Here is a 17,500-nt window from a genome sequence, read left to right on the forward strand (position 1 = left end):
CAGCCTTTTCCGAACGACGAGTCACGCATGGTCTTTACACAGACAACACCCAGGACATTCAGTGGCTATACAAAGGCTCACCGTCCAAAAAGTGGGCTGAGTTCCGAATACACTGTGATTACACTAGCCACTCGAACCTCCAACCCTTTCTGGACGGGAGTATGTGTGTAGTCACTGAATAACCTGAATGTAGTCTACATAATCACATCACGTGACTCCCTGAAATCCCTAAAGATGTGAAGCTTCGAATGTTCCTTCTGAGCGGCAAGTCTGAGTGTAGCCACAGCATGTCCTGACCGCGATTAAATCAGGACACAAATAAATAAATTGTTCAGAATTCAATATTCATTGCATATGCATACCTCCATCTACTTTGATGAGCTACTCCACTAAATTAACATGTTGGCAGCCCTGTCATTTTTTTTATCCCAAAATTGGTAACCCTGAGGGTTCACTCTACCCTGAGGAACCAACTGCTACCGTAGTAGGGTGTCGCTGTTACATAAGATGTACTTAGTGTGGGTTTTCATGGTTACGACTTTGTCTCATTGATTCGTGGCCTTCGACGAACACCATCAGGACAACCACTCACGACAACACCACGATCGTGGTGTTGTCGTGGCTCTGTCTTGACCAAGTCATGACCATGTAAACCCACACTCACAAGGACACAAAAACCTGGTCCACAATACATCAGTGTCATACTAATATACCCTTCATTCTGATTATTCATTTCTATTTGCAATATCTTCATAATGATAAAAATTATATGAAAACATAACTGCATTTATGCAACAATACATGATATGTATCTGCAAAGCTCTAATATATTGTGGGTGCGATCACTGAACAGAGCTGGACTGGCCTTTCGTCTTCTACGATAGTCGAGTAGTTTTAAGAAACGCTTGTGTCCTATACTTTAGCAAAATCCTTCACAATCCATCGCGCAATACTGAGATCTGGCTGACAACTGCGCAATACTGGTGTCACTATACGACACATGCACAATACTGAGTTCCGGTATATAACAATTTGTTTATCTAAGTGAACGAGAGAACAAAGATTATTATCAAGCTTAGCTGTAGGTAAGAGAGCAAAGTACAATTTCTCTTTACGTTATTTTGGTATTGGTTTGAATGAAACTCGTCATTCATCTCAAGAGTTCTCAGACAAATACTGGCCTATTTAATCCTTTTCCCATAAACGTGCTGATCTCACACTAGGGACTCCTCTGAAGCGAATGGGATAAATGGCAACGCCGCTGGGCGTAAGGCATGGCGTCGCGTGTAAACGAAACTCACATCTCCATTCGCTGCCACATCCACTACAGCTCGGCAGTGTTGCCACGTCTCCTATACTATGCAGGAGAGCCCAAGGCTTTATCCTAAGACCCTTCGATGAGTGGAATTAGAATACCTAAGACATTTAAAGTAAATTGAAGGGATGAGAGACACATTCCGAAGAAGTATTATTGTTAGAGGGAGTTAGCTACAATAGAGACTAGTATACAGTGAACAAGTTAGTTCTGCATTAGATGAACAGGGAGAATCACACTAATAACCAATGTTAGATAATTAGTTCACACGATCGCCGTAGAGGAGTGAGAGAGAACTAGAGAGGCTGGTCCTCGGGCCGAGAGAGACTTCCCTCCCACAGCTGGTGCTCCTCTCCCGAGGTGGACCTCGAATTTTGGGAAAAGAGTGGGGATCGCACAAGGAATGGGACTCGAGGAGGAAGAGGAAGAGGCGGAGGGGAAGGTAAAGGAGGAAGGAGGGCACATGGAAGAGGTCTGCGGGATCTGAGGAAGAGGGGGGTGTGTTTGAGGGAGAAGAGTAGTAAGAGACCGAGGGAGAGGAGGAAGAGGATGAGTCAAAGGATGATGATGAGGAAGAGGAGGACGGGGAAGACTGCGTTGTTACCTTGGCCGCTACGGCGATTTGCTCCTCGACCTTTTGGGCTCGGCCATGGACATCCTCGACTCGAAGGACGACCTTCTCGACCGTGTCCTGCGTCCGGTCGACGATCCCTCGAAGACCCCCGGTTTCGCTCACCGCCCGGTGGACATCCGCCCTCAGTGCCTGCAGGGAGTGGTCGAGGTCGACCACATGGCGCTGCAGGTGACGAAGAGCCACCGAGAACTTGTTGAGATCGGGCGAGATGCGCGTCTGTTGTTGTCGACGAGTCTGCTGTAGTTCCTGCTGCTTCTGCTGTGGTTGTTGTTGTTCATGCTGTTTATGAAGGCCAAGTCGAGATCGTGACAGGTTCCCATCGATACCTCCTCCTCCTCCTCCTCCTTCTTCAGCTTCACCTCCGAGGACGACGCTCTGGTTCATGAGGAGGTTCTCGAGGTGGTCCATGGCAGGGGAAGCGCGGTTCGAGCGGGACTCCCTCAGGGCTTCGAGGGAACCCTGAGAACCTTGAGCAAAGCCCCGCTGGTCTTCCCTCGCCGAGTCCCCCAGAGAGAACCCAGACTCACACGAAGTCCCCCAGAAGCTGCTACCACCACTCACCCCTCCTCCTCCTCCTCCTCCACCTCCAGCCGGGTTACAGAGCCAGCCGCTCGACCCAAGAGCTTCCTGTGAGCTCCTCCTCAGAGCCGTGGAGTCCTTGGACGCAGCTGGCGCGGCAGAAGACACTGTCCTCGGCGGGGGTGGAGGTGGCTCGATGTCTTTGGGCATGACAGGCCCGTAGGAGGCGCTGCGGGGGGGTGGCGGCGGCGGCATTGGGTTACAGGAGGCTGAGAATGAGTCCGTTATCGAAGGCTCGTCATCATCGTCGTCATCCCTGATGCCCTCTTCGTTAGCGCCTTCGTCAGAAGACGGGTAGCAGTAGGCGAGGGCAGGCTGGGAGCGCGGTGCCCCTGGAGGTCTCCCGACAGCGTTGTCGTCGTCGAGGGCGTCTAAGGAGCGGTTGATCCAAGGGGCTTCTCCTTCAGCACTGAAATGCATTTAAAAACCAGGTTAAATTCTTGTTAACTTAAGCAAAAGACCATGATCGAGGTTAACATGGTTTAAGCATAAACACAGGCCCCATGACATACCAGCTTAACTGCATTTCCATTCAAGTTAAAGCGAAGCAAAGTGTTATCTCGCTTAAACATAACTTAGCCAGTTTAACTGTCACTCTTATTACCTTGTCACTCCATCTAGTATCTTGATCATTACCGTCACCATTACTACATAAATACTATTACTATAGACAATTTATTTTTTATTATTAACCATAACCTTATCAGCATGACTATTAGAATCACCATCATCACTTCAAGCTTTTTCATTTTCACTGTCGTTAGTTATACCATTACTATACTATTCTGGTAACAGAACTAATACCCTACAGATACCATATCTAATACCCATGCAAATCAGTTACCACGTCATCATCAAGGACCATTAAGCCTAGCTCTAATTTAGATTTTGTTTTGGCCAACATCAGACAATTTCATTAAGCAAATATCTTAGAAAGCGATGACAATGATTTGTCAGTATCAACATATTTTACATAATCAGTACTGAGACCTAAGCTCAGTCAATGCAATAAGAAAATTGGGATTAGTTCTATACAGAGTCAAGCTACTATGACATTTTCCATATATATAAAAGTGGCCTATACCTGAAGATTTTCTTGGCTTATTCTTTGACCCCTACTCCTAGCATTACAAAGTTCTCCAGGATATTTTCCTCTCACCCATGCTCATATCATGACCAAACCATCTCAGACTTGCCTTTTATACTATCCCAATTCAATCCACACCCACGTCTTTACTTCTATGAACTCTGTCACTTCACATTCTTCCATATTTCATAATTCCATACATTACACTCAAACATCACATTTCCCAATTCCAGTACAATAGTTCCTCTCTTGCAAACACCATCCAGGCCTTATTTCCAGGCATAACATTCACAACTTTTGTTTTGAACTTTCCTTTCATTTCTTCTACTGATTTCATTTTACTTCCCTGTAAAGTTCTCAAAAACCCTCCTTCCTTCTCCCTATCTCTATCCAATCTCTTCCTCCATTCTTCTACTTCCATGTCTATCAGTTATTCATCCATTCTTGCCCACTTCTATCCAGCTTTATTCCTTTACTGATAACTTGTGTTCACCTATTACTCAGTCCATATACAAATCAAACACCAATGGTGACATTATACATCCATGCAAACTGGCATTTACCTCAAACATCTTGCTTTGTTTGCTTCCCATTCATTCTATTTTCATGCCCTTCATAAAAGCTCCTCACTATCTCTAAATTTCTTCTCCCTACTCTATACATTATCATAGTCTCTTATATTCTCTTTCATCTAGTTTATCATATACCTTCACCAAATCCACAAAACATAGATACAATTAGTTCCTTTTCTTCTTGTATTTACACTAAACTGTCTTATCATCATTACTACTATTACTATCACGGGTATTTCAACCTTATACAGGTAAACGTCGACTTACGATGGCATTAGGTTTCGATAGAGCCATCGTAAGACGATTTCATCGTAAGTCGATCCCCAATTTGTGTATCACTGTTCCGTGGTCACTGTACCTAGCCTACCTGTATATTAACCACCAGAGATACTGAATATAGCCTATTAAACATGTACAGTAGTTTATTTAATTATTTTTATCCTTTTTACCATATTCAAACACTATAATATGTATTTTCAGTACGGGACTTAAATCTCGCGGGCAGCAGCCAATGCCAGCCGTACGACGTGACGTAATAATACTCGCATCATAAAATATAGTCACCGCTTATATCGATCGTTCTCTCTTTCACCCGCGAATTTTGAAAACCACAGAGAATGGGATTCAAGGCACATTTGAGAGAATGTAAAAACACAGGGGCGACTACAATAAATATAATCAAGACGCCGATATGGCAGCCTCGCGAATCCACTTGCTCCTCATGACGCCTACGTGTGCGGCACCGTATGGAAGGGGTTAAATTATCATATCGTCGTCGTCATCGTCGTCATCGTAAAGTCGAACAATCGTAAGTCGCGGCCATCGTAAGTCGACGTTTACCTGTAATGTATAGCTGGCATTATCTCTTATACAGCAGCTATTAATCTAATACTGTTATATGTATTCACAAATTCATTAATCTTTCATTCCTAGTATTAACATCAGTATCACTACTGTTACTATTTACAACACTATCATCATTCCTGTCATTATTGTTTTGATTACTACTCATTAACACAGTTTTGCAATTTCATACACAATACTTGTTATGGCTGTTGTTATTTCTATTGTTTTCTTTAGGTTTTTATTCTACCATTCAAATAATCCTACCCTCCACCCATACCATCCTGAAAGAGATGAGCCTCTTCACCTACCTTGGAAGGAGTAGTCTCGCTGCAGGAATCAGCGGTGACGTCATACCATCCTGGTCTTTCCTCTATGTCACACGGGCACGCATTCACGGTATAACAACAACAACAACATAGTCTATAGGTTCTACAATGTCTAGAGCCAGCGCTATTGGTGTGCCATTAGTTTGGTTGAAGGGGACATGCAGGTCAAAAGAAGAAATGATAAACATAACTGATATAAATATGTGGAATCCTTTTCAGGATAGGGGTTCCATATTTTGAGATGGTGATTTTGGTACCTTATGACACAGAGATAAAAAAGAAAAAATTGATACATAGATAAACACGGGACAATGCGTGGTGGAAAACGTAGGGCTATGTAAGGCAACATTTTATATACTGATAGACAAGGAAATGAAAAGGAGGTTAATGTTTTTGAATGTACTGTGGGGGTGAGCTGGAATACTGAAGGTAGAATGCCAGAAGACTAGAAGAAAATGTGTGAAGCACAGCTGGACATAAGAGTTAGTAGTCTATTCAGGTAAATATATAGATATTTTCTATGATTAGAGTACATATGAAGCTTGGAGAGCATATAGAAATATGAGCATAAAGAGTAAATTGACTGTTTCATTGATGAGGTGGGGTTGAAATTTTGTTGTGTGATGTCATCTTGGCTGTTTTACATAAAAAGAGGATATGCAGGATCAGAGGATTAGTGCTATGCTAGGATGGTCTATGCATGTGAAAAAAATGAGAATAACAGCATGGAAAAAACTCTGGTACAAAAATGGAGGTTGAAGAGTGAGTGTGTGAGTGAGTACGAGTGTAAATGTGTGTGCGTGCACACACACACATTAAGTTTTGGAGATACAGTCATATAAACACATACAGTTAGTTTCAACAATGAACTGCCCAATCATCTTCCTTTGCTTGAAAGCAGGTCTACATAATAAATCATACAAATGATGCTTGACAATAACCAAAAGATCTTTAGAACCCAATTCTCTTTTATTTCTTCATCTATTTATGTATTTATCTATTTTCTCTCTGTGACATGATGTTTTTTTTCTAAACAGACAAGTTTTAAACTTCAACCTTATAGATGTTCTATAACCCTAAAGAGTTCAGTACATTTGCTGTGAACTCTCACAGCTTACTGGCTCTGTATCAGGTTAATTACATAAGCTATTGTACAGCAAAAAAAAAAAAAAAAAACTGTGGATCAATATATAGGTAACAAAATCTGAAGCGACTATGTGTATAAATAAATTACACTGTCCGCACTATTATTATTACTTTTTTTTTTTTTTTCTTTACTGCACATTCAGAGAAACACTACAGAGGAAAGTTTTTAAGCTACAACACACTTACCAGATGTAGTAGTAGTAATAACAACAACACACTACATGGTGCTTTGTGCATCAAAGAGGGAAAACACGTGTTTGTGTTTCCTTGTATTTATAATTATGCTGATTGTGTGTGTGTGTGTTTGTGTGTGTGTGTGTGTGTGTGTGTGTGTGTGTGTGTATTTGCCTAGTTGTATCTTACAGGAAGGGTAGCTATGCTCATGGTGTCCCATCTTTATATCTTGAAGTGTCTAGTTTGCTCTTAAATTTGTGTATGGTCTTTGCACACACTACTGTTTTGTCCAGCTTGTTCCTGATGTCTACCAATCTGTGGGGAAAACTTTTTTCAGGTCTCTTCTATAACTATCCTTTTTGAGTATTTTTTTTCATGTCCTCTTGTGCTTCTCTTGTCCCAATTCAGTAAGTCCTCTCTATCAAGGATTTCAGTGCCTTTCACGATTCTGTAGGTCAGTGGGTCGCCTCTCTTCTTTGTTCCAAAGTCTGTAATTTCAATTTAGCCAGTCTCTCTTCATATGATAGGTTTGAAAGTCCTGGGGCCATTTTTGTGGTTGCTCTTTGGATTCTTTCAATTTTCTTTGTATTCTTTTTGGTGCTGGGTGACCATAGAGTTGCAGCATACTCCAGTCTAGGCCTTATTAGTGTGACTAATTTTTTTTTTTAACAATTTCTTCATCTAAATAGTTAAAAGCCACTTTTATTGATCTTAGCAAGCTGTAGGATTCTCTGACTATTTTGTTTGTTTATCAGGAGACCAATCATTTGAGATAATTACTCCCAGGTCTTTTTCAGATCCCACTTTCTTCACTTCCTTTGTTAAACTGTATGTTGTCCTGACATTCTCTTTTTTATCTTTTGCAAGCTCCATTATGCTACATATCTTAACATTGAAGTCTACTTCCCACTTCTGATTCAATTTCCAAACCTTGTTTAGGCCTCTCTGTAATGATTCACAATCTGTTTCAGTTTTTACTTTCCTCAACAATTTAGCATTGTCTGCAAATAAGCTCATGTAATACTCCACATCTTCATCCATGTCATTCACATAAAAAGAAACATTATTGGAGCCAATACTGATCCTTGTGGAACTCCACAATATATATTTGCCATTTTCATTTTTTTTTTTTAATCTTTTCTCCATTTTTTTTCCAAGCTTTATCTCTTCTTTCACCTCACTGCATCTTCTGTTGAACCAGCATTTGATGTACACTTTCTCTTGTTTCTGTCTTGGTACATATTTATTCACTCCTTCATTATAGATTTCCATCAAAATTATCCATTTCTCTTCCACTTTTGTCCCTCCAATGTAGAATTTTTCCCAATTTGCATTTTGAAAAAATTTCTTAAGTTTCCCAAGGGCCATTTTGTTGTACATCAATCTTCCTTTTTTGTATTTTTTTTTCTCTTCATATAATTCTTCCTTTAGTTCAGCCTCTATTAGTATGTGGTCACTATTTCCAAATAGTGTCTTGTATTCAATCTTATCCACAATTTCAAGTTCTGTTGTAAATATTAAATCTAGTCTCAATGGTTCTTCAATACTTCTGTATCCGATATTTTCATTTACCCACTATGTCATTATATGTTCTATGGTCATGTCAAGTAATACATTTCCCCATATATCCTCTCCACCTTTCATTGTCATCTCTTCCCAACAGATTTCTTTGCGGTTAAAATCTCTCATAAGTACCAGGTTACCTCCAACCTTCAATATTTTATTTAATGAATGCCTTGTATCATCTGACATTTTTTAATACTCGCCCTCTTTCCAAGAGCCCATTTTTAGGTGCACATAAATGACCACAAACTTTCTACTTTTCATGTCACTGTCTTCAACTTTTAAAATGATAATTTCCACACTGATTTTACCCACAGTAACCTTCATCACATTGAAGTATTTCTTGGCCAAGAACATGATTCCTCCGCCCTGATTCTCATTTCTGTTTTTAATCCAATAATTGTATAACCTCCTCCCAATCTGAACACTTTTCTCTGAGCACTACTCTCATTTTTCTACCATGCAGGAAATTCTCCATCCAGTTTAGTAGGTTACCTTGTGTGTGTGTGTGTGTATTTACCTAGTTGTATTTTACGGGAAGTGTGTGTGTGTATGTGAGAAAGAGAGTGTGGCACCTTTTTTGTATCATATAATAAATGTCACAGTGAAATATATCTTAAAGTCCTTTGAATGACATCTGAATCATAATGTAAGAAAGCTATAACCCAGAGGGTGGAACAAAATGTCCCAAGATATACAAAAACTGAGAACTGACACATAGACAAAGTAAACTAAAGGGATGCTGAGAGAAAGGTTTCTAATGTTCCTCAGGGATGTAGGTTTCATCATCTTCTTCAGAACTTAAGAGTGGGTGGGTGGGGATGGGGTTTTCCCACTGATCAGACATGTAAAATCATGAAGCAGTAGGGTAGAATAAGATGCAATGGTTCAAAATGAGGTGAAATATAGAGGGATAGGACGTGCTGGACTGAGATAGTGACATTTTCTGTAATTTCTGAAATACTAGAGTCTATGTTGACTTTAGGATTTTCTTGCATCATCCTAGAATAGTTCAGCAAACAGCAGAGGTAAAATGGAGGGTAGTTCAGAAAACAGTTGCAAAGGAAAATGGTTTGAAATTTGTCTGAATGCAACATTCATGTTTTCAAAATGAATGTGACTTGTGCATGCACAGTTGCACACGTGCATGCATTCATGTTTGAGTTTGTGTGTGTGCATGTGTGTGTGATTCACCATTGTCTTGGATCATGTGCTGGGCTCATGACTGACAGCTATTATCCTCCTGGATGATAGCTCATAGCTCATATATGATCGATCTATGGGTAATGCTGACCTTACACACACAAATGTTACCACTGCACCATCAAGCCATGTGTGTGTGTGTGTGTGTGTGTGTGTGTGTGTGTGTGTGCATGCGTGCATGTATTTACCTACCTAGTTGTATTTACCTAGTTGTATCTTACGGGAAGGGGAGCTATGCTCGTGGTGTCCCATCTTTGTATCTTCCAGTGTCTACTTTGCTCTTAAATTAATGTATAATTTTGCACACACTACTGTTTTATCCAGTTTGTTCCAGATACCCACCACTATGTGTGGAAAACTGTTTTTTTTTGGGTCTCTAATATAACTATCCTTTTTGAGTTTCTTTTCACGTGTATGTGTTTGTGCATGTGCATGTTTATACATGTGGGTACATGTGAATATATGTGCATGCACGTGTACACAAAAAAGAGTCTATCAAAGGATTGAGGGTAAGCAAACACCCCTACATAAGTGGTCTTTATTTTCTAGGTCCAACAACGCGCTATATCAAAGCTACACACTAGTTTACATACATACACGCCAGTAACCGTTATACAGAAAAAAAAAAATAAGGGAAGGTAACAACATCAACAATCAAGTTATTGAATAAGTGAACAGCACTACATAATACATCATTCACATATAAAGGTAAAAAATGGTGTCTAGTTGGATTCATAATCATGCAAGCATTCACCTTAGGAGAGGGGGGAGGGAAAGTTTTCGGCAGGGCGAAGAGAGCAGGTGAAAGGCATTGAGAGCAGGTAGGATAAACTAAAAACAACTAGGAACAAGTGAGGAGAACTGGGAGCAGGTGGAAGCAGGTGAGAGAAGTAGGGAATAGATCGGGGGTAATTGAAAGAAGATGAGATGAGTTATGGAGTAGGTGATAGCAACTAGGAGGAGATGAAGGGAGTAGGGAGTAGGCAGGTCCAGGTAGGAGCAACTGGGAGAATATGAGAGGAGTAGGGTGGAAAGAGTAGGGTTGGGAGAGGAGTAGGGTGGGGAGAGCAAAGTAAGCAGGGAGGATTGAAATACCCATTTGGGCATAAAGATGGAAAAAACTCTAATGAGTAATTGAAAAATAAAAAATTTTCTATCATCATTCACTAATTAGTTAATATATTGACTGCCTGACTCTTTCCCTGCCGAGAAAGGGAAACACAACAACAGACACTTTAACCCTTAACTTCTCTTCCCCTTTCCCCTCCATTCCTATTCCTCTCCTCCTCCCATCTCATCCCCTCTCCTTTATTCTTCAGTATGAAGACAAACTTTATGCATGTTATTCTGGCTTGAGACATGTGATTTCATGTACTTGTGGGTGCAGACTTCGAGTCCGAAATAGGTTTTGATTGACCGCAATCCCTTCAGGCTGGAGACTGCCTCCGCTTAGCTTCATGAAATCACCTCAAGTTTTCATTCAGAATAAAATCAATAAAGTGAGTTACTCTGTTTAAGGAGTTAATCTATTACCAGGTAGTATAGCTTTACTGACTCTTTCTGGCTGCTGTCAGACAATTTCATTTGCCCATACGGCTGCCTTCCATCTGGCAAAAGGCATCCCAATTTATGTCCCAATTTAACAACATACAATAAATATCCCAATTTAACAATATACAATAAATATCCCAATTTAACAATATACAATAAACATCCCAATTTAACAGTAACCAATAAATGCCCCAATTTTATAACAAATAGTAAATGTCCTAATCTAACATCAAATCAGGGTTTGATGATTTGCCTCTGATTTTGTCAAGTGATTTTATTGGGCTAAAGAGATGCTCTCTGCCTGGTAAATGCAACTTGCCTCCCCTCCCCACTCTCTCCCCATCCTCCCCACCTAATTCCCATGTCTCTCTTTCTCTCTATTTTTCTTTTTCAAGATTACAAGCACTCCAAACTACACAACCAACACATAGAACTGAGTTCTGGTCAGAAACTACATCTGCTATAAACTACTTTTGACTAATGCAATACTTATTTTTCCCCCAATGCAAAGCCGCATAATATGTAATAATGGAATAGTCTTTAATGGTCATGGAGGTCCATTATAACTGTCTTGGAGACCTGTTATAATGGTCTTTAATGGTCTTGAAGATCCATTACTAATGAACCATTGAAAGACTATTTGACAGTGTTCTCGTGGTTTCAGAAGGACTTGTTCTTTTTATTACAGTGGTGTACTACATAAATTATGTTCTGGATAGCGACAAACAATTCCATTCATCTGATATACTTCTTAGAAAAAAAATTCCGCTGGAGGAGAGAAAAAAAAGAAAAAATGGTTCTATTCAGAACATAATCTATGAAGTTATTATGTGTTTAACATGTAAAGCCAACATAAATCACATAACTGTGGAAGACGCCAAGTCATCCCAGGTCACTTGGCGGTGGGTAACGAGTATTGCTGCGGTAACTTGTTACCTGCTCCTCAATACCTGGTATCAGCATCCCTGACCATCACAGAAGTTGCGACACTAGAGAAGATGATGTAAACATCTGAAATGTCCCAGTTTCTGGGTTCTGGGTTTTTCGTCCCCCAGACATACCCAAACCACACCAGTAAGCACTCCAGTACTGGGACAAACTGTTGCACTGACCCCCCACCCCTCATCCCCAAACATAAAAACTTAATTCTAAAAATAGTCAACAGTGACCTCTGTTATCAAATAGGAGACGTGTATTTCTCTTTTATTCTAATTAGTTTTTAGTTACTCTGGTTCTGAAAGGCACATTCAAGGCACTTGTGAGGAGAATGTGTTGATTCACGCAGCCCAAACTCACTCTCTGCTGTGCAGGTTTGGGCAATCTCGACTTGGTTCAGATCTGTGGCTAGTACGAGCACGGCATTGAACATAAAAAGAAAGAAGAGTGACGCAACTCTACAAAAATATTTACAACTGACTAACCTTTTCTTACACAAGTTCTTGCTACCTCTACCCACTCCCCCCCCATTTTCTCTTGTCGTTAGTCACAATAATTCTAGTTAATTGGTGCCTTTCTCCTCTTATTTCCTCCTTAACATGTACTATATCCTCACTTAAAAAAAAAAAAAAAAAAAAAAAAAAATTATATATATATATACTGTATATATATATATATATATATATATATATATATATATATATATATATTATACACACATATATATATATATATATATATATATACATATGTCGTATTTGGTCGAATGAAATTCCTCAGCAGTTGAGAGGGGTAGCCCCCCTCCTCTATTCACCTCTTTCACCCACCCAACCACCTCTGCATTTCTTCCAAGTCTTTGGTTTTCCAATATTTCTCCTATTCTTAACCTTTGTGTTTGTACCAAAGCTGACTTTTACAGGTACAGTCTGCCCTACTTATGCACAAAGTCTATCTTGGTATTTCTTGGGTGCGTTGCTTTAGTTAATCAGCAATGGAAGGAGACTCCAGTTATTCAGCAACTGAGGAACATCTGATGCACTTGCAAACATTGTTTTTTAATATTTTCCTAAATGGCAATGCATGATCATGTTACCTCAGGAAATTTTGTATTAGGCGACAAGGGAAAAAGGAGGGAATGAGAAAAAAAAAGTGACAACTCACATTGAACACTTCACTCCAACTAACACATGAAACAAAGATTGTGGGACTTAAAAGAAAAAGGAGGGAAAAAAAGAAAAGAAAAAAAGTCTCTATTCTAATGACTCCAGAGACTATGCTAAAAACTTTCTCCACGAGACTCTTCCCTAAAAACTAGAGACTAGCGCCTCCTTTGACAGTAACTGACTATAAGGCTTCCTCTGACGAGGCTATCACACAGAACCTCATCACATTTTTAGTTATAAAGTTATAAAAAAGATTATTTGCATAGTTATTGCTCTATAATGTTAATCTTCTTATACTATATAAACTCCTTTATGTTCTGACAAATATACAAACTACAATATACAACTATATATATATGCAACATGTAAACCTAAGCAACTCTAACATAATACATGGTCATACAATATATTCATGCTCCCCTCAAACATTCTTCTTCTAATTTTCTAATCTACATAAAAAATATAGAGCTAAAAAATGAAAAGCGCATTATCGGCTTCTTCCATGTTTACGCCCATTATTCTACTACGAGTCGGTGGGGGACAAAGGCTGGACCTCCCACACTCACCTTTGCAGGGTGGGTGTCATGAACTAATGCGGACGAAAACTGACCAATGATTTATCAATACTATGGAAATCTATTTTTCATTATTGAGTATATATTTCTACATTCAGTAATTTTTTTTTTATAGACAGATATAACAGCACAAGAACAACTGAAAATATAACTGCAGAGAGGTGATATATTGGGATTCTATATGGTGTTACGGTCCCAGTCTGTGGCAAATATTCTTGTGCTTAACCACCTCACAGAGTGACTGCCAAAAAAGATGGAAATATAAATGATGGGTCATATTCAAGTGTCCACATTAGCACAAGGACAACATGGATTACTTTTTTGAGCCTCTTTGTTCCAGAGATACTTTCTATAGAATTTGTTCTGGCTGATGCCACACAATTTTACTGAGTTGAGGGTGTTGGAGAGGAACTCCATGGGGTCTTAATTACAAGACACTTGTGGCAATAATGATCTCTTATGGTGATATCAACAGTTTCAATTGAAATTCAGTGAAGGCAGTGTAGGCAGTAACAGTTTCTTTAAAATCTATTTGAAGGAGTATCAATAATTTGACTAAAATTATGTTAAAAAAGTTATGGTATCAAAACTTATTAACATTTATATCATCAGATTAATTTAGATTCTGCAAAAGAATCACTGGCAATTTAACTACCAATATTGCATAAAATTATGATCAAATTTAATCTAGTAACTATGATGACAGGAATTAAGAGTATCACATTTCATTTCCAATTTATATGTGAAATCCGTAGTCTTGAACTGCACTAAAAATCTCCTCCATACTTTTTTATAATAGGTATTCCTAAGATATCTTTTGGATTCACTTGTAGTGCTTCCTTAGATAGATTTTCTATTTTTATTTTACACAACCAGCCCAATCTCTTTATTATTTTTGTTCATTTCATTTCATCTTTTTTTTTTTTGTACACATTGGTAAGGCATCTATTTTGTTGCTGATGGACCCTGCCCAACAGAGCACTGGTTAGAATACCAGGTTACAGCCCCTGCCCATGCATCCACTGAAATTGGGAAGTCACTGGAACAGGCCCCGCCATGAGTTTCTGCCATATAACCACTACTTGAAGCAGCAACATCAACTCTTTCATGAACCAGAGGATCTGGAGGTCCTCTGACCACTTGGGAGAAGGTATGGAGCCTCTTGCTTCCACAGCAAAGTGCTATAGACCCTGGGCTATGTTACTGCATACCTGAGGGAATGCACTTCAGGGCACTCTGGTAAGGTATCTATGAAATATGTAATCTTACACTTAGTATTAAGGGCCATCTTGGAGGTATTCTGAATTGACATGGTTATCTTGAACGCTTTCCTTATGATGGTGAAAACCCTTTCCCTACTTTTGACCTAAATATAGCAAAAGCCAGTTTTCATTATTAATTCAAAGCACATTTTACAAGCATTAAAATATGATTACCACTAGTTTTTAAGATAAAGTAATATCATCACTTCATTCTATGTGATTTGTTTATATCAAAATTTAAAGAGCCAGTTCAGAAGAAAAAGGAAAAATATAATGCTGTTGAAAAAGAACTTTAAAATCTGTGGCAGGAGCATGGTTAAGTAAAATCTTGACCTTTGTCAAGCCATTTACAAGGTAATACGTAACCCTGATTTGTGTTTCATGTGACATGTGACTGCCACTTTTTTTCATAGTGGAGTGATCATACAGAGCAATCTGCACTTTGGGTTGGAAAAATAATAGAATAAAAAGATAAAAACAGCATAGTGCTAATCACTAATCTTCTTTATCAAATAATAAATCAAAGACTAAGCTGTCTTCTTTAACTCTTGAATACCTTTTAGAAAAAAATATTAATTGCTGAAGTAGTAATATTGGCTAAATAGAACATGAAGAAAATAAATTAGAAATACAGATCAACTAGTAGGAAGTACTGAAAATATCAGATATGCCGAAATAAAATTCATGATTTTCCACTCTTTTTAACATCCCCTTTTACTGATGGCAGCCACTGAAATGTACTAGCAATGGATAATAAGGAACCTGCTCCACGACAGTGGTCAACAATGGCCCTTAAACCCTCTCATAGATCTCTCCAGAAAGAAACATTGGTTTGCCATCACTGCTATTTTTGATGTCTTTGTTAATAACAATGATAATGATAATAATGATGACAATAATGATGATGATAATAATAATAATGATAATAATAATTACAATAATTACAATAATAATAATAATGTAATAATAATAATAACTATGATAACTACAATGATAAGGACAATAAAAATAATGATAATTGTTGCCTAGAGTTTCAGTAACTGGAAACTATACAGCAGTTCCAACTTTGGCATCAATACTCACTGGGGCTTCCTAAGAAAAATCATTGAATTTTGCTGTATTAGCGTGGGTCAGATTCTATGTCACTGGTCAGTAGGAGGAGGAAGAAGGGAACAGTTGCCAGCTCTCCTAATGTAAAGAAGTGGATGAAAAAAAAGTTGAACTCAAGAGAGATCTTGGACCTGACTGGGAGTCCAAGTGAAAGCCATCTCTATAGAGAGGTAAGAATATGGATGGGATCTAAAGACGAACAATGGGGAGATGTTTCTGATATCTGTCCAACACAAACCACTTCATGCAAGCTCCCATTGCTGGTCCCACAAAGAGGGTTCTACAGAAAATTGAAGGGAGTAATTATACTACAAAAGATTGGAATCCACAACCTTAGAATGCAAACCAGGCACTATAAATACTGGATCATCACAACTCTATGCTTTGCCACTTTAACTCAAGCCCTTGACAGATCGTTTTCTGATTAATGACACAGGCTTTATGTGCAGATATTCGACTCTAGACCATTTGCAGGTGATAAACCAATCAAGAAAACAACAAAATACAATATACCTCTGTGTATGGCTTTTGTAGATTATGAGAAGGCCTTTGACTCAGTAGAACAAATAGCAATACTAAACTTGCTACGCAAACAGGGTACAAATGAACAGATCGTAAGAGTTTTAGAAAATATTTATGCGAAAGGTACCAATATAATTCGACTACATAAAGATACAGAAAAGATCAAGATCGAGGAAGGAGTATGGCAAGGCGATACAATTTCACCCAAATTATTTACAGCTTGTTTGGAAGATATCTTCAGAAGGTTGAGTTGGGAAAAGAAAGGTTTGAAGATTAATGGCGAATATTTGAACCACCTAAGATTTGAAGATGACATTATTCTTATTTCAGAAAGAGCAGAAGACTTGCAAGATATGCTGAGTGACCTAAACAAGGAAAATCTCAAAGTAGGTTTAAAAATGAATAAGAGTAAAACCAAAGTAATGTTCAACACGAAAGTTCAAAGCAAAGAGATTGTAATTGATGGTGAGAGTCTTGAGGAAGTTGAAGGGTATAATTATCTAGGCCAGATGGTGAAACTGATGAAAGATCATGATAATGAAATAAAAAGACGCATTACAATTGGTTGGAAAGTGTTTGGTAAGTATAATAAAATCCTGAGACTCTCTACTTTTATGTTTAAAACATAAAGTTTACAATCAATGCATTCTACCAACAATAATCTACGGGTGTGAGACTTGGAAGCTGACAAGGGGGATGGAAACAAAGCTAAGGACTGCACAGAGAATGAAGAGATCAATTATGGGAATAACACTGAGAGACTGAAAGAGAGCAAGTTGGGTGAGAGAGCAGACTAGAGTGAAAGATATTGTGGAGGCAGAGAGAGGGAGTGGAATCGGGCAGGTAAGTTGGTGCAAACGACTGATGAGTGATGGAGCAAGTGTGTTACTGAGTGGACGCTGCGAGATACGAAGCATGGAAGAAGGAGACCAGACA

The 17,500-nt window shown here is 38.8% G+C and overlaps 1 protein-coding gene across 6 annotated transcripts in view; it reads right to left on the minus strand.

The window, feature by feature from the left end:
- Nucleotides 1-17,500, minus strand: part of LOC143029622 (uncharacterized) — a 689,552-nt gene that overhangs the window by 16,357 nt on the left and 655,695 nt on the right. For all 6 annotated transcript variants that reach the window (XM_076192375.1, XM_076192374.1, XM_076192377.1 and 3 more), the window contains exon 7: nt 1,920-2,937. In XM_076192375.1, the coding sequence (XP_076048490.1) occupies nt 1,920-2,937 (1,018 nt within the window). The remainder of the gene's footprint in view (nt 1-1,919; nt 2,938-17,500) is intronic.

The sequence above is a fragment of the Oratosquilla oratoria genome, chromosome 11 (genome assembly GCF_046742065.1).
Source record: "Oratosquilla oratoria isolate Oo_2021 chromosome 11, ASM4674206v1, whole genome shotgun sequence".
Taxonomy (NCBI): Eukaryota; Metazoa; Arthropoda; class Malacostraca; order Stomatopoda; family Squillidae; genus Oratosquilla; species Oratosquilla oratoria.